The sequence below is a fragment of the Schistocerca nitens genome, chromosome 9, assembly GCF_023898315.1.
Source record: "Schistocerca nitens isolate TAMUIC-IGC-003100 chromosome 9, iqSchNite1.1, whole genome shotgun sequence".
In the NCBI taxonomy this organism is placed as follows: domain Eukaryota; kingdom Metazoa; phylum Arthropoda; class Insecta; order Orthoptera; family Acrididae; genus Schistocerca; species Schistocerca nitens.
In genome coordinates this window covers 140,578,665-140,603,522 of record NC_064622.1, presented here as the reverse complement: position 1 = coordinate 140,603,522, position 24,858 = coordinate 140,578,665, and the positions used below count along the sequence as shown (strand labels likewise).

At 42.7% G+C, this 24,858-nt stretch overlaps 1 protein-coding gene across 1 annotated transcript in view; it reads left to right on the top strand.

The window, feature by feature from the left end:
- LOC126204058 (probable G-protein coupled receptor Mth-like 3) overlaps positions 1-24,858 on the top strand; it is a 754,641-nt gene that overhangs the window by 724,087 nt on the left and 5,696 nt on the right. Inside the window, exon 11 of the mRNA XM_049938481.1 lies at positions 19,097-19,323. Coding sequence (XP_049794438.1) covers positions 19,097-19,323 — 227 coding nt within the window. The remainder of the gene's footprint in view (positions 1-19,096; positions 19,324-24,858) is intronic.

The following is a 24,858-nucleotide window of genomic DNA, read 5'->3' as shown; positions in this document are numbered from 1 at the left end:
CCACAAGCTCGGTAGGTCATCTACCTCAGCCGATGGTCACAAGTCATCTGTCCCTTCATATACACTGGCCCGACGAATGACCAGAGCACCCTCAGCAGACTGAGGTCACTCTCCAAACTGTTGTACAAAGGCTGCGTCGGTTCACGTCGGCACAAAGGTATTACTGTTTCTGACCCCAGCCCGATTGCTTGCTTTCTACACCCATCTCCAGACACTGGGGGATTACGAGAACCTATGTACAGCGTTAGTGTAAATGATGGACCCTGTTTCAAATCTTCATATATATTCAAGTACTAATCTAAAATGAACTATATTTATAGCAGTGAAAAGAGGAAGTTTCAAAGTCCTTTTTCATAATGTTTGATATCTAATTAATAAATTTATTAATTTGTAATAATTAGTAATTAATTAGTTTGTAATAGTTATTTAATAAATAGAAATGTGCTACTGTAAATGTTATAAATGTTCAATGTGACCACCGTTGGCTGCACCGCAAACATCGATGCGGTAGCCAAACTCGTCTCACACATGCGAAAACGTATCTGGTGTTATGAGAGCATGGCAGGAGTGATCTGGTTCCGCAGATCATTCAGAGTGGTTGGTAGAGGCGGGATGTACACATCTTCCTTCACATAACCCCATAATAAATAGTCACAGGCTTTGAGATCAGGAGATCTCTGTGGTCAGAAGTGCAGAGTCAGGTCCTCAAGTCCCCTGCAATGGATCCAGCGCTCGGGAAGGGAGAATAGGCTACAGCCACCACGTACTCCTCGCACACCAAGCGGAATCGTTCCAGGAAACTGGCCACATATATGTTTGATCGCTGTAGTAACAATTAAATATTAAGACTGTGGTCTCAACTGGACATTTGACAATGAGTGAAGCATCGGAAGTGACCCCTGCTGATGACATTGATTATGGAAATACAAATATCTGAACCATTCTTATGGCTTGACCTAATTTTCCTAGTAAAAAAAATCATTCATTCTCTTTGCGGCTACCGCAATATTACACGTGAAATCCATGCCTTCCTTATGACTGGACATAGTCATTTTCTTTGCACATGCCGGAACTTTATACTTTATAAGCGTGATGCTCAAGGCGAACCCTTCACGCATCCCCTACTACTTTATATAATACTCCGCCAATAACTGAATGCAGGCGATACGAAACAATATGGAGCGAAAATCAGTGATGGGTGGACATGTGCCACAAGTTTTTCTTACGAGTGGTACCACTGTGTCTTAGAAAGAGAGGCATAATCGTCTTACAAGCCATCAGGTGTTAAAAACACGATCGTAACAACCGCATTACTGTCACAAACGGTATTGGTTCTACTGGCGCAAACAAGTATCCATTTTAAAAGCTATACTGGCTTCATAAATCGAGATCTGGTATTGCTTCCCAATGAAATGGTTTTCTGCACAAATACGGCAACACTGAATGTCGACAGTGATCCCTGGAGTGTTTATTAACAGACCAATAGCGCGGTTACACGTCACCAACTATGTAAGTTCATAATAAAATCTTCAGATTTAGAAAGTGATTCGGTTAAGGAACGTGGTATGAAGCCAGCATTTCCAAGTCCCTCACGCCGCCTCTAAGTCATTCTCCAGTATTTGTAATGCATTCTTTCTTGGTGCAAGGGCAAAGGTTTGCAATTTATCAACGGGGTTATAGGTGATGGTTGACTGTGAATAATCACGTACAGTAGATGGTGTGCTGGTTGAGGTCATAAGAAAAGTACACTAGCTTTTCAGATGTATACTGTTACGTTTTCTGTTAGAAAAGGAATCCAAGAGAAAGAGGAATCAAAGAGAAAGAGGAATCCGAGAAAACGTTGACATGAAAGCCCCGAGGACCAGGAAAACACTCATTTTTTTCGTCAAAGCAGCATTGTACTGTGTGTCTATTGAGGTGAGAGTGGTACACGTAAGTTTATTACTGTATTTGACGCTTTCGAGGAAAACAGAGAAATATCTGCCTCTAAACTTACTTGCATCTGCATTAAAGGATGACAGAATGTGGATGGAGTGATCGGATAAGATGGGGTTGTAACGAGGTACGATTTAATGGTAGACTGATGATGCATTCTAGAGATAGAGGGAGATGTTGCTGCAGGTCATTTGACCTTTCTTTTTTTTTCGTTGTTCTGTCAGGATGCATCATTTGTGTAACATAGCCTCTTATACGTATTCTGTGTGTGACTTACAGCACTGTCTACTTGTGATCGTTAACAGTAAACCTCTCGATCATTAGAGGACTTCCATCTCATGTGTGATGAAACGTGAAGATCCTGTTTCGACACATTCTTCTAAACAAAGGAATATTTATGTCACTCGCTCCATTCCCCTGTAGCACCTTGGGTATAAATTCAAGACTTCAGTTTCATATCTAAGGTGATTCTAAGTAAGTGACAGGTGTTTGTGAGGCACTGCAATCCCTGTGTATACATCTGTTTGGCAGATGTCCTGTTTACAGAGTTACTGGCGGCATGACGTGTAATTTCACATGCCAGACGACGCTGCTATGCGTTTATCTGTTTCCTTGTAAGAGGCATACTCCGTTACTAACGATCATTTTACATAGGACTGATGCGAGAACAGTGTAATTTCTGAACCGTGATCAGATGTGAACAGTCGACGCTACACACCTCTGGAAAACTATATTGTGCATGCATCACACAGAAACGATGTTTTAAGGAAGTAGATTTTTTTTTTCATTTTACAGTTTGTCACCATATTTTATCGCAGAGAAACCTCCAAGAAGCAGGTATGTCGTGCTCTGGAAATATATTTCTTACAATGGAATGTTAACAGCCTTGTGTCCCTCACGACGGTCGGAAACTGCAATGCTCAGACATTGTAGCCTGATTTAAGTGCAGAATCGTGTAGCATTAAGAGTGTATGCGTTTATGTTCACTGTTACCAATAGATTCCCAGTACTGATCCCAGATACTAGAACAATACTTTAGAATAGATATCGTAGTTGATTTACGTAAAATGCTTCGAACTCCATCCGTCTGGAGCTCCATCATGCATAAAAACCACCTGTTTATTGTTCTTAACTGTCTGCTATTCCATCACAACACTTTCATGTCTACTACTATACGCCAAGCTCCCCGACGTGTGTTTATCTGGAGAAATCTTGTACACTTGGATGGGTGCGGTATAGCAGTTATGGTCTCGGTACACTCCGTTCATTCACGAGACGCAGAATATAGCGGTCTACTTCTGGCCAGCTGTAAATTACGCGCTATGCCCGAAGAGCTAGAAATGTGTAGATCGCTGTCTCGTTTACTTTGATATATATGTTCCAGAATTAACAATGAATGGACGTACAGCACACTCATCTATCTACATTTGCAATGGTACTCGAATTGTGGAGGTGGGGTGGTTTAGCGATGATACAGAATCTGGAAAGCAAGCTGTTGCATCATTGGTCAGTGTTGAAATTATTGTAAAATTGCCAAATTTTTTCACACTATCAACTGTGATGCTTATTATTGCAGTACATAGACGGTGTCGTTCCCATCCCATCTGTTCGCCAGTACGCTGTTGGTTACTACATAACGATTGACTGAGATAGCTTGTCTGAGATGGAGAAAGGGTCTTGGTGGAGGAGCAACACGTTTTGGGCATGGCTAGCACTAAAACAGTGATTGCATAGATGATTGCAATATGAGGAATCACCCGAAACGGAACACGGAGCCATTGGCTATTCCATCACTGTGAAAGATACACTATGTGACCAAAAGTATCCGGACACCCCCAGAAACATACGTTTTTCATATTACGTGCATTGTGCTGCCACCTACTGTCAGGTACTCCGTATCAGCGACCTCAGTAGTCATTAGACATCGTGAGAGAGCAGAATGGGGTGTTCCGCGGAACTAACGGACTCCGAACATGGTCAGGTTATTGGATGTCACTTGTGTCATATGCCTGTACGCGAGATTTTTGCACTCCTAAACATCCCTAGGTCCATTGCTTGCGATGTGATAGTGAAGTGGAAACGTGAAGGAACACTTACAGCACAAAAGCATACAGGCCGACCATGTGTGTTGACTGACAGAGACCGCCGACAATTGAAGAGGGTCGTAATGTGTAATAGGAAGAGATCTGTCCGGACCATCACACAGTAATTCCAGACTGTATCATGATCCACTGCAAGTACTATGACAGTTAGGCAGGAGGATTTCATGGTCAACCCGCTGCTCATAAGCCATATATCACACTAGTAAATGCAAATCGATGCCACGCTTTTTGTAAGGAGCGTAAACATTGGACGATTGAAACGTGGAAAAACGTTGTGTGGGGTGACGAATCACGGTACACAATGTGGCGATCCGATGGCAGGGAGTGGGTATGGTGAATGCTCAGTGAACTTCATCTGCCAACTTGTGTACAGGCAGTAGTAGAATTCGGAGGCGGTGGTTTTATGGTGTGGTCGTGTTTTTCATGCAGGGGGCTTGTACCCTTGTAGTTTTGCGTGGCACTATCACAGTACAGGCCTACATTGATGTTTTAATTACCTTCTTGTTTATAAAGCACGGCCTGTGGCGGAGAGGTTGCTCGACAATAACATCCCTGTGATGGACAGGCCTGCACAGAATCCTGACCTGAATCCAATAGAACACCTTTTGGATGTTTTGGAACGCCGATTTGCTGCCAGGCCTCACCGACAGACATCGATACCATTGCTCAGTGCAGCACTCTGTGATAAATGGGCTGCCATTCCCCAAGAACCCTTCCAGGACCTGATTGTACGTATGCCTGCAAAAGTGGAAGCTGTCATCAAAGCTAACGGTGGGCCAACACCGTATTGAATTCCAGTATTACCGATGGAGGGCGCCAGGAACATGTAAGTCGTTTTTAGCCAGGTGTCCGGATACTTTTGATGACATAGTGTAACTTTAAATGATTTACACCATGTGTTGCCTCGTTTTCTGTGGGAGGCAATGGGTCAGAACGTGTTAATGTCAGTTTAGAACCTGATGCAGCCCTAGAAGTCGTGGATGAAAAAACAAAATGTATGCTAGTGTACAAAGCGTGTTACAGCAGAAAAAAAACAATGTTTCAAACAATGACACAGTGACCCTCTCTTGCGACTGATAGTCTTTGGGATATGGTCATCCTTCTGCAGTACAGGCGATGCAACTTTACACTGGTCTCTGAAATGGATCAAAACCTGTATTTTTCATAGGATCGCCGCATATGCTTGATGCCAGCATGCATACCCTATTTGTTCCTGATATATCGGAAGAGAGAGTTGCGGTAAAAGGCTTAGCGGACTCTCTATTGGATAAAGTTAGTGAAGCTTTTACAGTGTTGAATAAACAAAATAACGATGATACAATGTTGGGGTGATAGACGTGAATGGGCCCTGAGGGACACGAATCCGCTTCGTGATGCAGTAACTGTATGCAGTTTGGAGATGCAATGCAATGCAGTAGCAAAATCCTCGTCCTTCTCTCGGTTCCTGTACTGTCTTTTATACTACTAGTGTGGCAGGAGCGGGCTTCGTTTGGCGCTGACCTTACACATCGTACACGGTTGGCGAAGCTACGACATGTTCCATTTCCACCGAATGGTCAAATCATGGTCCTGTCGCAGTGACTCAGGTCACTCTGTTTCTACACAGGTTACAGAAGCTGGTAGATACAGCTCTCTCCAACTTCTGCTCAGTTCCAACTTAAATTGGAACGATCACATGCGCAGAGCTGCAAGGATGGCAAGGCAGAGTCTGATGGGCAGTTACAAGATGTATAGGGACTGTGCAAAACCACGTTGGAATTTTACTGTAGCAGATACGAAGAAAGTTACTCTTCTCGAGATATGAGAGTGCCGTGAATATGATCCACAAGTGGCTGTAATCATTAAAAGACTTCACCATAGGATCCAATGCAGGTATGTGGTTGAACGGAAGGACATGACTCCAAATTCCAGACAGCTTTTGTACCAGAAAGCGTAACAGTATAAAACTGAATAGCTAGTGAACATTTTTTATGACCTCAATGAACACACCATCTACTGATGTGATTATTCTCAATTAACCACCTCCTTTTCCCAGTCGACATATCACAAAACCACTTACCTGGCTTGGAGACAGAATGCATTACAAATACTGGAGAAATATCTAGCGGAGGCGTGAGGGAGTTGCAAATACTGGCTTCATACCACGTTCTTTAATCGAATCAGTTTCTAAATTCGATGATTTCATTACGAGCTTACACCGTCGGCGACGTGTAACCGCGCTATTGGTCTGTTAATATACTCTCCAGGGATCACTGTCGACATTCAGTGTTGCCGTATTTGTGCAGAAAACCATTTCATTCGGAAGCAATAGCAGATCTCGATTTATGAAGCCAGTATAGCTTTTAAAATGGATACTTGTTTGCGCCAGTAGAACCAATACCGTTTGTGACAGTAAAGCGGTTGTTACTATCGTGTTTTTAACATCTGATGGCTTGTAAGACGATTATGCCTCTCTTTCTAAGACACAGTGATACAACTCGCAATAAAAGCTTTTGGTACATGTCCACCCATCACTGATTTTGGCTCCATATTGTTTCGTATCGCCTGCATTCAGTTATTGGCGGAGTATTATATTTAGCAGCAGGGGATGCGTGAAGGGTTCGCCTTGAGCATCAGGCTTATAAAGTATAAAGTTCCGGCATGTGCAAGGAAAATGACTATGTCCAGTCATAAGGAAGGCACGGATTTCACGTGGAATACTGCGGTAGCCGCAAAGAGAATGAATGATTTTTTTTTACTAGGAAAATTAGGTCAAGTTATAAGAATGGTTCGGATATTTGTATTTCCAGAACCACTGTCGTCAGCAGGGGGCTTTTCCGATGCTTCACTCATTGTCAAATGTCGTCCAATTGAGACCGCAGTCTTAATATTTAATTGTTACTACAGTGACCAAATATATATGTGGCCAGTTTCCTGGAACGATTCTGCATGGTGTGCGAGGAGTACGTGGTGGCTGTAGCCTATTCTCCCTTCCCTAGCGCTGGATCCATTGCAAGGGACTTGAGGACCTGACTCTGCACTTCTGGGCACCGGGATCTCCTGATCTCAAAGCCTGTGGAGGAAGCTGTTTACGTCCCGCCTCTACCAACCACTCTGAATGATTTGCGGAACCAGATCACTCCTGCCGTGCTCTCGTAACACCAGATACGCTTTCGCATGTGTGAGACGAGTTTGACTACCTTATCGATGTTTTCGGTGCAGCCAACGGTGGTCACATTGAACATTTATAACATTTATCACATTTCTATTTATTAATTAACAAGTTATTAAAATTATTAAATTTATTAATTTGATATCAAACGTTATGAAAAATGACTTTCAAACTTCCTCTTTTCACTGGTATAAATCTTGTTCATTTTGGATTTGTACCTGCTGTATGCAAGATGAACAAGTGATGATTTTGTTTGGTGCCGGACACGAATTGTGTGCTTACTACATCGATATAGTGTATGGTGATATATAGCAGGGTTAGAGATCGGTTTCACGATGAAATATTCAATCTCCCGTCATCAGCGCCAGAGCAGTGTAATTGAGGAAGTGTCTTTCCATATTTAACGATCTGTGACCACTTTTGCAGGGTTTAAATGTCAGTGCAATAGTTTTACAATACTTTAGCCGCTGAAAGTCTCATCTGCAGAAACAAAATGGCGATCCGTGCTCTCACACCGGCAGCAGCAGCAGTTTGGTGGGTAAATTCAGTAATAGCCAATCAGAATGTTCGCCGCACTGGGTAGCTGCGCTGTGTGAGGCGTCTTGTGACAGTCCCCATGGCTCCCCTGTCTGCGGTTCGAGTCCTCCCTCGAGCATGGATGTATGTGTCGTCCATAGCGTAAGTTAGTTTACATTAGATCAAGTAGTGTATAAGCTTAGAGACCGATGACCTAAGCAGTTTGGTCTCAGAAGATCTTACCACAAATTTACAAATTCTCCGAATGCTCCATTCATTCACAAGACATACAGAAAGTTCGGAGAGGAGCATTATTTCTTCTTTGTTGAAGTGTTCAAAGACGAGTTGAAGCAGACTGTTCATCACTGGCGTGATGTTGTCCCTCATCTGCCATTGTTGCATTATTACATCTCTAGACCAGCAGCAGTAGGGCACCAAAAAATTCCAGCCATTTTTCTCTTCTCTAGGACAGTGCTTCGAATTCTGTTTGCCGTCTGTGCTTAGACAGTGCTCTCTTTCCATACAACAAGAATGCCTTTATGATTAATGGTGTTTTTGCAAGCAGACATGATGAAGCCTTTTATCGGTGAGTATATGAGCGAAACATTTACCATTTCTGAGATATGTGTTGGAAGGACAACACATGATGGACAGGCTGTCCCATTAGGATTGCTAGGAAGAATCCATCCTATGTTATTCCGGGTTATTTTCGTAAACAGTTCCTGTTAGGACAAGAATTCCCATGGAGACAAGCTGAGACATCACGAAAGCACCTACAGCAGCAAAAGAGACTATTAATTATTTCTGCAACACTTAATTGTTTCCGTGAGGGGCTGATATGTGATTGACAGGCTCTACCATTAGAATCGCTAGGAAGAATGCATCCTGTGTGTCATCTGGGTTATTTCATTAATGGTTTCCGAAAGAATTGCAAAAGATATCTATAGAGTGTCGAGAATGAAACTTGGCTGTTATTTGCATAGACATGAGATGTCAGTATAACATTGACAACCACTTAGATGCGCTTTCTGGACAGAATCGCTAGGCAAACACCTCTCAGTGAGAAATTAGGCCTGCGCTGGACCCACAGGTACAAAGGCTATACATCAGCTGTGGTGGCTACGTAAACACGTGTTTCGACAGGAATTCCTCAGATATCAAGTATGAAATGGATTGTACCACCTGTGGGACCCAAATTTACACCTGCACGTGGCTTGGCAGCTGACAGCTGCATCGTTGCTTTCTGAGGGTCGCAGGTGCACCCGAAATACTGGCAGTGTGTGCAGTGCTGTTCTCTGCGGTGCAGTGCATGGCACATGCTTTGTGATCGATAGGTTTTTACCTGTGTAATTCAGTGTGAAATGTGTTTTATGACGAAATTCCTTGTGCGATCACAATGAAAAATAAGAGATCGATTTAATTACTTCTTACAAGGCCTGCATCTTTCCAGACTGCAGGGAATGATGAGCAAGAGTAGTCCAACCCCTGTAAACTAATTTTTTTATAAGTAGACAATTAAAGCCTTGAATTTCCTGTCATGAGATCCTTCAGAGGGCCACCAATTTCTAGGTAGGGGAGTGAAGGGGAGAGAGGGGATGGTGGTTTACCATAGGGGGAGGGGTTAATTAATTGAGAAATTTAATTATGTAGTCAATCAGACTGATAAGAGTGAAAGGGGCTATTTGAATAACTCAGACCTGAAAGTGTACCTGTACCTGCGAGGGGGAGGGAGGGGTCTTTGATATACACCACTTCTAACCAACACCGAACAACGCGCTGCAATACGCGGCCGCCAAATACATCGCTGGCCGCACTTCTCGGGGCGGCCCGCTGCTTCCATCGCTGGCCGTCTTCACACGCACGCTCCCTTACGTGGCCGAGAAATACATCGCTGGTCGCACTTCTCCGGGCGGCTCGCGGCTGCCGTCGCTGGCCGCCTTGGGCGCGCGCGTTTGTCAGCACCCAGCAATTGGCTACGCCAGGAAACATTGCGATTGGTTTTCCCTGGAAAACAGCGACCCCAGCCGACGGCTCCATTAACTAGCAAGCCTTATATAAACCCGGCCGCCGCCGCAAACGACAGTTCTCATCGGGAAGTGCAGTACGCCGTGTTCCAGCTGCTTGTGAATGACTCGTCGCACCACTCGAGGTTACCTTGCTGCTCGGCGGAAATCTTGCGACTTCACTTGGAGAGACTGAACTTCACTGGACTTAGGAATAAATACGGGACGTGCACCCCACCCTGCACATTTGGACATTGGTATAACCAAACTTCAATTATGCATTACTTCTGAGTGTGAGCCTGGGTAGACGCTTGGCTAACATAATTGTTAAAAAGTGATTTGTGATTTAATAAACCAGACTGAAGAGGTTATTGTGTTATTCCTGGTTATAACAGGGTCGGGGGTGTAATTGATTTCCTGAAAACTTCTTTGAATACATAAATAAACTATATTCAATACACTGCCATGAATCCCAAAAATTGTTTAAATAAACAATATTCCACACATTGTCTGAATTGTTTAAACAATATTCCATACACTGCAATCGATTTCCTGACAAATTCTTTACCTATTAAATAAACTACATTCCATTCACTGCCATATGTAATTAAACAATAAACTGTACAATGTCTAAATTAATTAAACAATATTCCAAACACTGCAATCGAATTCCCTCCTAATGACCGATCAATAGAGTCTTTTTCCCACCAGTTCCTGGGAGGGGGAAGAGATGGGTGCTAAGGAGTGTCCCAGAAAGCAGATTTACTTAATTGATTGATTTAATTAATTCATCACTCATATTGATATCAAAAGTGTGCTTGCATCAGCGAGGGGGAGGGTGGTAGAGTTTGAGGTTCCCTGAGGGGGTGGGTGGGAGAGGTAGGGGTGGATAAGGTTGAGGAATTGTCAATCAAAAGGATTAACAATAGGTTAATGATCTGTCAGTCAAAAGAGAACAATAGTTTTGCCTGTAAGTGCACACCTGCCCCTGATGTAGGCAAACTGCACTAACAAAATGCACCACAACATAGTTTGTCCCACTACTAAGAGATTCTGGCGGTAAACCGAAAGTGCCAGTTTGTTCCGGTCACTAGCTGTCATGCCCATGCACCTGCACACCAAGCAGAATCGTTCTAGGAAACCAGACACATATTTATCACCGTAATTACAATTACATATTACCATTGCAGCCCCAATATAGTGACTTTCGACAGTGAGTGAAGTGCCAAAAAGCCTCCTCCTGATGTCTTCTGCATTTTTGTCAATAAAAAACACCGCCTCTGTCTTTTATTTCAAGCATCCTATGTGTTGTGGGAGCAGTAGCAGCATAATTTACGCCACACGATGCCCATTTTTATGTGAGAGCCAATGGAAGAAAATGTGTTATCATTGGTTTAGCACTTGACACAGACCTTTAAGCCAAGATAGAAAAAAGAATTATGGTGATGTACAAAGCTGTAGTCATACACTGATTGGATAGATCAGAGCAGAAAAGCAATGTATCAAACAAAAAACACAAGGACCCTCATTTTTGCCTGATAGTCTGTGGAATATAGCCCTCCTACAGTACGGGCGATGATACTTTACACTGGTCTGTGCAAGCGATTTCAATTACTTGTCACCTGTTCCAGTGGATCATTACATGTATATTTAATGGGATCACCACATATGGCCAATGTCAACACCAGACGGATTTGTTTCCCGATATATTGGAGAAGAGAGGCGCAGTAAAATGTTATCGAGTTCTCTACTGGGTGACGTTAGCAGAGTTTTATAGTTCGTAGTTTTTCTCTGTTGGATGCTATAAAATAACGAGGATAGAGAGAATCTTTGGGTGAGAGACACGAATATACCCTGATGGATGCAGGTCTCCTTCGAACTGCAGTACCTGTATGTAGTTTGGAGACACAAAACAACGCAGCAGCAAATTTCTTGTCCTTCTTCTAGTTCGTATATGATGTGGAGTCTTCCTAATTTTCCCGATAAGAAACAGCACCATAAGTGCTTGTACTGTCTTTTCCACTACCTACTGTTGCAGGAGAAAACTTGGTTTGGCGCTGGCCTTACACACTGTACACAGTTGACAGAGCTACATCATCTTCCCATTTCCACCGAGTGGTCTAAACATGCTCCTGCTGCATTAAACTGGGTGTTGTGTGACGTCCTTAGGTTAGTTAGGTTTAAGTAGTTCTAAGTTCTAGAGGACTGATGACCATAGATGTTAAGTCCCATAGTGCTCAGAGCCATTTGTACCATTTTTTGTTGCATTAAGCAGGGGATTTGTGATATATGGACTTTGATCAGCAGGCTTATAAAGTATGTGTTTGGATTTAAAGTTACTTTGATCATTGTTCCGACATTTTCAAAGGAAATAATTATCTCTTGTCATAAGGGAGGTGCGGATTTAACATGGGAGATTGCATCAATCGCCGTAAGAGGTATGAAAAATTTTATCTGGAAAATTATGTCGTCATAAAGTGGATATTGATATTTTCAGAGCCACTACTACTTTTCTCGTTGTCAAAATTCGCCATATTGGGGCTGCAATTGTAACATTTAATTGTAATTACAGTGATAAATATATGTCTGGTTTTCTACGGCGATTCTGCCTGGTGTGTGGGTACTTGGCAAAGGTAGCCAGTGACCAGAACGAAGTGACATTTCTGGCTTACAGCGAGAGCCATAGCTGAGCCACCCAAACTGGAAATGTGGGGTACAAGCACGCAGCCCCCTAGGGGGGTGAGTAGCGAACTAATACTCAGTATGTGCCTTCGTGATCGCGTATGTTGCGAGTATTTTCCATGGAAATTTGCGAAGATTCTATACGACTAGTGTTTGTGCTGGATAAGTATTCCCTACCATCAAAATTGGCCATTTGACTGCTTGTACCGCTGTGCATTATAAATATTTCCCCTCTTTATTTAAGAGAACATCGATTGTGATGTGTGTTTTCGTATCTAGATAGTGAAAAACAGATGGAAGAGACATTTGCTGGTTCTCTAGACATGAGAGACCGACACAATTATAAGTATTAAGCCCTTTGTTGACTTTGTAAAGTACAAGGATGATTTGGAATCTGATATATCACTGACACTGATCTTTTTAAAAAACACGAGTGGAACAACGAGTTTCCTTTATTTTCAAGTTTTCATGTAAAGATCTCCAGAGACGAGATAGTTTCTAGTTACTCATTGGTTTGCAGCATGTCCCATGTATTGACCTCGGTAAAGTGTAGGGTTCTAGGGATATAATTTCCACTCTTTATCTTCGGAATTATAACCACATAGCATACTATTATATGGTTGATATCAGAAATATCGAGTAAATGGTATGAAATTCTGGCAGTCCATGTTAAAATATAAATGTTCTTGTAAACCCAGGATCTGCAGATGCTCTCAATTCGTTGCAGAAACTACGGGTGCGAGCAGACCAGATCGGAACCTGTACCGTTAGCGGACATCTCTGTGGTAGCCAGCCTAGCCTTTGTACACCAGTTCAGAGAGTGACCACTGTCCGCATAGAGCGCTCTGATCGTGCATCAGGCCAGCGTGTGTGGGGTCAGTTGTCTCATGACCGCTGGCCACGGTGGATCACCGACCAGCCTTGGGGAAATTTCTTGAGCTGCAGCTATATATAGTGCATGTGCCAATTTTTCTTGAGGAAAAGGGGGAGGGGGGCAATCTGCCTGTCTTCGCAGTATATGTACGAGTGTCTGATGGTTGATAGCTATATGCACGGTGCAGAATGATGAGTTTGGATGGTGCAGGATATAAATACATCGGTATGGTATGGTGGTACAATTGTTTGTGGTCATGCAGCCTGGGACAAGACCGGTTTCAAGGAGAAAAATTCAAGTTTACTCCTCATTACCAGAGAGTGTAATTGAGGAAGTGTCTTTGGCGATATTTTCCGTAAATCATGGTCAATAGACCACTTCCACTGAGTTTAACTGTCAGTACAATACGACTTCTATATGTTTTTCGATCTGTGCAAAATAGTTTGCCGCTAAAAGTCAAGTAATGTGTCCGTCTGCAGTAGCAATTTAGCTGATAAATTCACTGGGAACCAATCAGAATGCTCCTTTGACAGGAAGCTCCATGGTGTCAAAGAGTTACAAGACATCGTTTGTATGGGGCATAGGAGCCTTTACAGACTGGTTTGAAGAAGACAGGGGTAAGGTATCTTCAGAAAGTTCCATGACGTCTGGGAGTCACATGATATCTTCTCTGTTCGAGTGTTCAGAGACAAGTCCAAGTTGACCATCCTCCTCTGGTTTGTACAGATGGGATGTTGTCCCCCACCCCTCCCACACCTGCCGCTGTGGCTTTACAGCACCTCCAGAGCAGCAGTTGTAGGACATCGAAAATTCACCAAAAATTCCACCCATTTTTCTCTTCTGTATTTCGAATTCTCTCTGGGTATTTTTTTCACAATCTAATGTAGGGTTCGAAATATGTCATGAACTTCTAGATACGTAATTGCTCTGATTTTCCCATCTGTGCTTAGGCACTACTGTGCTCGGAAAAAAGCGAAAAATATAAATAAGAGCCTTAATATTCCTGACTCCAGCAGCAAATAGAAACTAATCCTACTCAGCGTTTCAGAAAAGTAATTGAACACCACAGCAACTGCAGGACTCAGACGTTTTTCTCTCTGGCAATGCCTTCAGTGAAGCAACTAAACCACCAAAAAGCGGTAAGTGTCCTGTTTAGATTTACAGAGATATTTATTTCGGCTTCCAAATATCGTCGCTTTGGTGTGGTATATCGGATACTGCAATGGTATCGGTACCGAGATCTATTTACAACAGAAGCGTGCGAACTGTCTCAGGGAGGGAGGTTCGGAGGTTTCACAAGTATACCAGAAACTGCTGCGATCTTTTCAGAGTCTGTGTTTAAGTATGGAAGTATTACTCAGAATAAAACATGTTATTACATCGCAAACTGTTTCAATATTCTTGCGTCCTCTGCTAAGCACTCTTTCTCTCTTTGTGCAGTGGTACATGTAGTTCCTGTGACATCTTAAAGATATATATGAGGTAATATTCCACGTGGTGTCACCGCCAGACACCACACTTGCTAGGTGATAGTTTTAAATCGGCCGCGGTCCATTAGTACATGTCGGACCCGCGTGTCGCCACTGTCAGTGATCGCAGACCGAGCGCCACCACACGGCAGGTCTCGAGAGACGGACTAGTTGTACGGACGGCTTAGCTAGCGATGCACACTGACGAAGCCTCGCTCATTTGCAGAGCAGATAGTTAGAATAGCCTTCAGCTAAGTCAATGGCTACGACCTAGCAAGGCGCCATTAGGATTACATTGCATGAATCTACAGAGTCTCACTTGTATCGTCAAGAGCGATGTACAACAATGATGGATTAAAGTTAAGTATTCCAGCAGCTACGTACTTTTCTTTATAGCATTCATTACGTATCCTGTGTCAGACCTCACGCCAGCCTGCGTGAGTTAACGCGTGCATTCGGCCTCCTCAACCAAGTAGTGTGTGTAGTGTTGGCTAACTGCTAACACTACATTCCACACATGGCTTAAACACCAAATTTAATAATTCCTAAAGCAGTTCATGTTCAGTGACAAGGACTATAAAGGTTGCAGATATTTCCAGCGAAACAAGAAGCACTTTGCATGACCGTGGTGTTGACGGTGGCCAGCGGCCAGTGTGGAGCAGCTAATCACGTGGCTTCGTCCAGTGACCATGACTCTGGTGCATGAAGCACATGCGAGAAATTTTTTCAGGTATGTTTAGCGCGATCTGGGTCAGTGTAATTACGTGGTTCCCTTGACTATGTGAATAAAAATAATAGTATCGAAATTTTTCAACATCGTCTAAATTGTTTAAACACCAGCTTCAATATCGAGGCATACTGCGATTACAGAAATAAATAAACAATATTCTTAAACAAACTGCTTAAATAATGCCTTATGCACGCTATATTAGCCTACTGTCGAAAGGTCCTCCCAGTCCAGCAGTTCGACACAGACTGAACTAATTTCCTGCCAATTTCCAACAGAGTAGGGGACGAGCGAAAGTGCTCTCTGGTGTTGGTGTTGTGAACTAGATCAGTTGATCTCCAGGCCTTAAGGTGAACACACAAAATCTGATATTCCCACCAGTAAATTTGAATTTCCTGCCATCTCTTTTTTAATTTCGCGCCATTCCCTGGGGGTGCATTTGGGTTAAAGGAGGTAGAGCAACTCAGGTTGAGCAACTGACATATTTTGCCACCAAAATTTGAATTGCCTCCATGACATGTGAGATACTGCCACATCTATGACCACTATCTTGGGTCCGCCATCTTGAATAAATTTAGCAACAATGCAAAATGGGGTGATGCCCGCTTCGTTCCACTACTCATCACAACATAAAAACTGGCTGAACATTTGCATTCTCAACTCAGACCATAAAATATAAAACATCACAAGCCGGCGGATCCACCATTACCGAGATACAGCTGAAAAATAGAAAGCCGCTGCCGTCACCTACCAACGATAATATTTATTTAAAGCATGATGCTCAGCACCAGCCATACTACCATCAGTCATAAAATCTTTGAGAAATTCTGGTCCTTGACTATTGTAACTTAAAACTACCTCTAAGCTGCAATCTGAATGGAAATAGCATGCGTAAATCATATTTCACTAGCTGAAACATGTTTGTGGCTACCGGTGAAACATCTGATGTGGAAGTTGATGAGTTTATAAGATTATTAAAGTTTGTTTTATCGTTCAACTACTTTAATGGTAAGTTTTATGTACAGGATAAAGGTTTAGCAATGGGATGTGCATTACCAAGGCCGACGGCAGACATCTTCTTAAATAAGAAGGACACAGCTTTTTCAAAGGTAAATGTTAAGTACAGTTACAAGATATGGATTTACAGAAGACACGTTGATGATGTTTTCATAGTATATCAGGGGTATGAGGAAAAAATAAATGAGTTGGTGAATGACTTCGATAAGATACATAAAGATATAGCTTTTAAAGTAGAGCATGAGCAACCAGGTGTCTTAAATTATCTGGAACTGAGGATCGAGAATAAGAATAATAAGCTCGAGATGAGGATTTTTAGGAAACCTACGTTCACAGTGGCGATTATTGGTATGCTACCCTCATAAGCATAAATTAGCATTTTTCAAAAATGCGATACACAGAGCTAATTCCATATCTCTAAATCTGGAAAACAAGAAAGAAAAAATGAAAAGCCTTAGACAAATAGCGGTGGAAAAAGGCTTTGACTTGTGTTTGAAAGGTCGGTTTGATGTAGCAGTTAGGCATGGTAACCAGCAAAACGACAAAAATCCAGATAAATATAGAGTCATGCCATATTTGGATACCATCTCACAGAAATTATCGAGGTTTTTTTAACAGGAAATGGGTTAGAATTGCTTTCAAGATGGACAATAAATTATGACAGAGGCTGAGGCATAAGATGGACACAGATAAGACTTAGATGAGGAAATCGAGATTGTATGAAGTAAAATGTCAGGACTGTGTAGTGAGATATGTGGGGCAGACGGGACGCAATTTTAAAGTTAGATTCAAAGAGCAGAGTAATAGAGAGAACGGCTCGTCAGCTGTAGCAAAGTATATCAAGAATGAGCAACATTCGGGGGGGGGGGGGGGGGGGGGATATAACGGAAAGAATGACGGTGATTGCTGTCAAATTTAGAGGAGGTAGAGATTTGTTATACCTTGAAGGAGGATTGAATCGCCGTTTTAAATGAGAGGGCATTTCTGAACACACTTTAGCGGTATCCACCTTAAGATTCTCAAAGATTTTGTGATAGACGGTGGTTCAATGGCTCTGAGCACTATGGGACTCAACTGCTGTGGTCATAAGTCCCCTAGGACTTAGAACTACTTAAACTTAACTAACCTAAGGACAGCACACAACACCCAGCCATCACGAGGCAGAGAAAATCCCCGACCCCGCCGGGAATCGAACCCGGGAATCTGGGCGTGGGAAGCGAGAACGCTACCGCACGACCACGAGATGCGGGCTGTGATAGACGGTAGTGTAGTTGGTGCTGAGCAGTAAGCTGTAAGTAAATATTATCGTTGGCAGGTGATGGCAGCGGCTTTCAGCTCGCAGTTGTTCCTCGGAAACGGTTGATGCACCGGTTTGTGATGTTTTATGTTATGTGGTCCGATTTGATAATGCACGTGTGCAGCTTGGTTTTAATTTGTGAGGGGGCCTAAGGCATAAAAATGTTTTTAAGGTAGGTTATAACACAGGACGTCTGTCGGTATAAGGAGGATTGTTTTATCGGGTTTCCTCGCTTTCCAGCATTTGAAAGCGGGGTAACGTTGTCCCGAAATATGTTGTGATAATGATCACACGATTTAAAATGGTACTGAAAATCCTCTATATTGCTTGAATAATAGTTGTATGATGGCTTCACATCGGCTATCTACAATAAGCTTGTCCGTCTTCTTGTGAACTTTCGTTCTGCAGTAAGTGATCATTAACAGGTAGGATTGATGGAGGGCACCGACAATTTTCAAGTAAAGTTTGCTCGTTTTTCATTATTATGAAATGGAAATAAGGCAGTGAGTCTCGCGGATATGATACGGGACTTGGGGTGGCAGTCATTCGAATATATGTGGTTTTCGTTGCAGCGAGATTTTTTCGATTGAGATCTCACGAAATTTAAATCATCCAGATTCTCCTCCGAACGTCAAAATATTTTTTTGACGCCGACCTTGATAAGGAGAAATTACCATCGTGATAAAATAAGTTAGAGTTCTCACGGAAGGATTTAGCTATTTATTTTTTCCTTGCGCCATTACAGAGTGGAAGGGTAGAGAGATAATTGAAAGTGATTCTATAATGCTCTGCCAAACACTTAGATGTGAGTTGCAGAATAATGTTGTAGATGTAGATAAGATGCTCATCAAACCCTAGTAGCAAATGCTACAAGAGGGGCATTGTGCACTATGGAAAGGTGTACTGTTAAAATTCTGAGAGCGTAGAATGTAAGAAGATCCAGGCAACTTATTACTTTCCCCCAGATACAACTCGCAACATAACCATGACGTGAAATTAGAGCTTATACAAAGATTTACTTAGAGATGTTCTTCCCACACACCATCTCTGAATACAACAGTGAAGAGGGGACATAATAGTTGTACTAGATCTTACCTCCGTCACACAACAAGGTAGCTTCGAAATACAAAAGTAGGTGTAGATGTAGATTGTTTATGTCGATGTAGATTTTAGATGCAGATGTAGAGTTATTATGTCGATGTAGATTTTCAACGTAGAAATAGATTTTTATGTATATACAGATATTTTGAGGTTTTTTTGTAGATGTAGATTGTTGATGTAATTGTAGATGTGATTCGCCACAGAGGATGTTCTCCTTTGCAGGCTGGCCCTGTACGGCAAGCTGTTCGGCCTGATGGGCGTAACGTGGCTGATGGAGATCGTGTCGTGGGCAGTGGGCGGGCCTGCCTACGTGTGGATCGTGACTGACCTGGTGAACGTGATGCGGCCGGCGTTCATCTTCTACATCTTCTGCTGCAACCGCACCGTCGTGAGGCAGCTCCGCACCAAGCTACCCAGCAGCTGGCCCTGCGCACTTGCGCCCTCCCAAGGTACAGTGCAGCCAAAGCACGTCGTCACACGGAACTTGGCAGCCAAATATACACTACTGGCCATTAAAATTGCTACAATAAGAAGAAATGCAGATGATAAACGGGTATTCATTGGACAAATATATTATACTAGAACTGACATGTGATTACATTTTCACGCAGTTTGGGTGCATAGATCCTGAGAAATCACTACCCAGAACAACCACCTCTGGCCGTAATAATGGCCTTGATACGCCTGGGCATTGAGTCAAACAGAGCTCGGGTGGCGTGTACAGGTACAGCTGCCCATGCAGCTTCAACACGATACCACAGTTCATCAAGAGTAGTGACTGACGTATTGTGACAAACCAGTTGCTCGGCCACCATTGACAAGACGTTTTCAATTGGTGAGAGATCTGGATAATGTACTGGCCAGGGCAGCAGTCGAACATTTTTTGTATCCAGAAAGGCCCGTACAGGACCTGCAACATGCGGTCGTGCATTATCCTGTTTAAATGTAGGGTTTCGCAGGGATCGAATGAAGGGTTGAGCCACAGGTCGTAACGCATCTCAAATGTAAAGTCCACTGTTCAAAGGGTGAGACCGTGACGTGTAACCAATGGCACCCCACACCATCAAGCCGGGTGATACGCCAGTATGGAGATGATGAATACACGCTTCCAATGTGCGTTCACCGCGATGTCGCCAAACACGGATGCAACCATCGTGATGCTGTAAACAGAACCTGGATTCATCCGAAAAAATGACGTTTTGCCATTCGTGCACCCAGGTCCGTCGTTGAGTACACCATCGCAGGCGCTCCTGTCTGTGATGCAGCGTCAAGGGTAACCGCAGCCATGGTCTCCGAGCTCGTAGTCCATGCTGCTGCAAACGTCACCGAACTGTTCGTAGAGATGGTTGTTGTCTTGCAAACGTCTCCATCTGCTGACTCTGGGATCGAGATGTGGCTGCACGATCCGTTACAGCCATGCGGATAAGATGCCTGTCATCTCGACTGCTAGTAATACGAGGCCGTTGGGATCCAGCACGGCGTTCCGTATTACCCTCCTGAACCCACCGATTCGATATTCTGCTAACAGTTATTCGATTTCGACCAACGCGAGCAGCAATGTCGCAATACGATAAACCGCAATCGCGATATGTACAATCCGACCTTTATCAAAGTCGGAAACGTGATGGTACGCATTTCTCCTCCTTACACGAGGCATCACGACAACGCTTCACCAGGCAACGCCTGTCAACTGCTGTTTGTGTATGAGAAATCGGTTGGAAACTTTCCTCATGTCAGCACGTAGTAGGTGTCGTCACCGGCGCCAACCTTGTGTGAATGGTCCGAAAAGCTAATCATTTGCAAATCACAGCATCTTCTTGTTGTCGGTTAAATTTCGCGTCTGTAGCACGTCATCTTCGTGGTGTAGCAGTTTTAATGGCCAGTAGTGTACTTAAGTAGCGCTTGCCTCATGCTGTAGTAAAATAAAGAGAGTTCTCTAAATTATAAACCTATTTGTGCATATCTTTCACCACTAAAGATTAGAGCCCACAGATCCTCTCTTACACCTACCCAATCTCCTTTAATGAGTCAACATTAGAATAAGTATAGTACATGAGCAATATTAGCCAAAACTTTATGATGATTAAAACCGCACACATTTGAAATGCAATATATTTGCTGCTTTGCGTGGTGTAGATTTGACAAGTCCTTGGGGGTTTCCGGAGGTATGTGGCCCTAATGTTTACGAACAGGTCACGCTGTTCCTGGTAATTACCGGGTGACAGGCTGTGGTCGCGGTGAGGGCACCTGATAGCATAGCATATGTGTTGCACAGGATTCAGATCATTCAAAAAAAAGAAAGAAAGAAAGAAAGAAAGAAACTAAAGCGAACACTTGTCTGGGCTTATCCATAGATACTCGACCGTTTCTGAGAAACCGACGCTCAAAATTTTAGAGGTACTTTATGTTCCTTTTATCGACAAAACAGATTAGCAGAAAAGGTGGCACAGTGACAAGCGTTGCAGTTTTACTTTTTTGCTCCCCATGCTCGACACCCGACTGTTGTTTTTATTTTTGTTTTTCATTTATCTATCCATGTCCATACAAGATTACTGCACTAATGCTTTCCAATGTGTATTGAAATAACATTGTCCTTATTCATCTACTAATTTTATGTCTGGTGAATGAATTTTTAAAAAATCAATAAATCAACGAGAAAATTGTTTTAAATTGTTTTCGCTGTGATTCCCGTATTGTATCTTCATTCATGACCAATAACAGGCGCCAGTTTTCGGTAAAGCGATCCGCTATGCGTGGTTTGCCACGAAGTTACTGCGAATGCGTGAAGTCTTCAACAACGTTAATGATTTTTCTTTCTCTAGGTGAGATTCGTATGAAGAAATGTTACTGTGGCAAACTTCCCTTCACACGTGGTGTTTGGAATGTTTCTGCGATCAGTATCGTCCTAGGGAATGCAGCAAATGTTCCTGTAGAATAAACATAAGCATAATCTATAAGAATTCATATAAGAACTGGCATAAGGACGAAATATAGCAATATGAGAATTTAAAAAGATTGTAGCCCCTGATATTACCAAACACTTACCATATACAACAAATATAGGACACTTATTACGATAAACCAGTTGTGATTTCACAATTAATGTAAGCCCTTGTACCCCAAACTTGGTTAGAAACATTCGTGTACTAGCCTTGTATAGACGTGGAAGGATGAATGAAAAAACAAATAAAAACAATAATGGGACTTCAAATGCGGGGCGAAAATTTGAGAGGCCGCGACGCCAGCCAGTGTGCCACAATTATGTCTGAGATTATCGCCCGCTATATAAAAGACATTTCAATTACGTCAAAAACCTTGAACGTCGTTTTCTCAGAAACGGTTGAGTATCTATGGAAAAGCTAAGACAAGCGTTCATTTATTTTCACTCCTCTTCCAACGAGCCAAGTCTCCGGGAAATTGGGTTATGGCACTTGCCGTGTTCACCTCATGAATGTTCGGGGCTGACAGGCCGAAAGCAGATCTGTTGTTTACAGTTGTTAGTTCAGGAAGCCACCGTAATTACCACGCTGACGTCACTTGTATGCCAGGAGTAAAATCGGTTGTAGATTTCTTGCACAGACAGTGTAAATCCACCCAATGATGGAGGTTCAAACTTCTGAAACTTGGGCATGGTAAGAGTAAACTTTTTTGCACAAACTCATGATTTCATGGCGATATACAATTCTCTCGACTTCCTAGCCTCGTCAAGCGGTTAAAAACTCGCAAGATTTCGTCCAAGCGCTCCTTGTGCATTGTCGTGATGAAGGACGCCACGACAGTCACCACACGAACTGCTGCAGGAGCCTTCAGCCGAAAGCCTGTGGATTCTTAACGCCTCAACAGAATGTCATCAGTAATCTTGTTGTTTCAGTCGATATCGGTAATGGTTACAGTAAAGCCTAATTTAAAATGTTTGTGTTTAAAATGCATTCCAATCACTCACCTAGAAAACGTTACCATAAGCCTACGGCATCGATACTATGATAATCCTTCCACTTCTTCTGACACGTTAAACCAAGTATGCCATACTTACTGTTCCCCGTCTGAAATACGTTAATGGCTATACACAACGGAATCTCACTGCAAGAAAAGTACATAAGATTCTGCGATATGCAAACAAAGCTGACCTCCCCGTGTTGTTTCCTTCGTTGAAGAACTATGCTATACAGCTGTAATACTAATACATTGTTCTTTCTTACCTTAAGATAAATTAGAACTGTGATGGCACACACTTCTGTTCTTTCTTGATGTCAGTAATCGAAGGATTATTGCAATGAGAAAGACGTATGATCACTCCTTTCTCATTATCTCTTATTTATTTCAAGGTTATTTTGCGACACCGACCGTTATGAGACAGTATTACTACTTACTTCACTATGTGTGTTCACTGTGTTGCACCCAATCAAAACAACTTGTTCATGTCGGTTTAATTATATATTCACTAAGTGGTCCTATCTTCCACTCTCATTATCCTGTCTCCACACTTTTAATTACCTAACCAGTTCTTCATGAAAGTCGGTCTCACTTCATACAGTCACTCCCACGTCCAACAATTTTGGGTTCCAGCACTGGCCACCGACTCCCATTCGGCCACAACTGCCTGTCTTGGCGTCATTCTCCACGGGTAGATCTTTCAACTGAAGTCGGTATGCTAGCCTCGTCACGTCTTCTTTTAGAATTTCCACTTACTGCAATTTCTGTGCATATGATCTAGCGATACAATTACTTCTCTTCTCTAAAAATTTCCTTTTCTCTGTGCTGCTTTCTTCTAATCAACGTCTACATCCTCTGAGGTTTGAGTTAATTCACACCATACTTTACATATACGCATTTCACTTGCTTATCAATGAATGAAATGTAGGGTGACCACGGAAGTTTCCGTAAATACGAGGGTCGGAATTTTAACAGTGGCAACTGTTTATTTACAGCTCGTATAAAATACATACGTGTTTCAAAGTTTTACTGACCGTCAAAGTATTAGTAGTCACCAGCATTGTGTATAACCCGTTGCCAGCGATGTGGAAGTCATAGTATACGTACTCTTAGCAGTGCCAGTTGTGTTGACAGTTGGAGCGGCGCGGTCTGTTGCCCGAAGAATTTGTATCAGTTCTGAAGCGAATGCCGTGAAGTGTTTCCTTCAGTTTAGAAATCGAGCTGAACTCACGAGGGCTTAAGTCAGGGGAGAGCAGTAGTTGGTACAGCACTTAGCAGCCTCATCGATCAAACAAATCAGTAAAAGTTTGCACTGTAGGTGCTTGAGCATTGTGCTGAAAAATGATGGTCAGGTCCTGCAGAAAGTGTCATCACTTCTGTCTCTATGCTGTTCATTTTTGGAACACAACCTACGACCACCGTAGAAGTGATGACACTTTCTGCGGGACCTGACCATCATTTCCAATGCTCGAGCACGTACAGTGCAAGCTGTTACTGATTTGTCTGACAGATGGGGCTGCTAAGTGCTATACCACCTACTGCTCTCCCCTGACTTAACCTCTCGTAAGTTCAACTCGATTTCTAAACTGAAGGAAACACTTCACGGCACTCGCTTCAGAACTCCTACAAATTCGTCGGGCAACAGACCGCGCCGCTCCAACTGTCAACACAATTGGCACTGCTAAGAGTACGTATCCTACGACTTCCACATAGCTGGCAACGGGTTAGACACAATGCTGGTGACTACTAATACTTTGAAGGTCAGTAAAACTTTGAAACACGAATCTATTTTGTAGGAGCTGTAAATAAATAGTTGCCGGTATTGAAGTTCCAACCCTCGTATCTTCGTCTTGCAAAATCCATTCAGATTTTCAAGCCCGCACACATCATCTCACCAAGTGCAGACGACAGTTTTTAGCCCTGCCAACGTATATTTTTTATGAATATTAGTGTGCAAAACTACCATGTAACATAGATCGATGAAACTTAGACCATAGAAATAACTACTATAGTTTAATACAGAATGTACACTACTAGCCGTTAAAATTGCT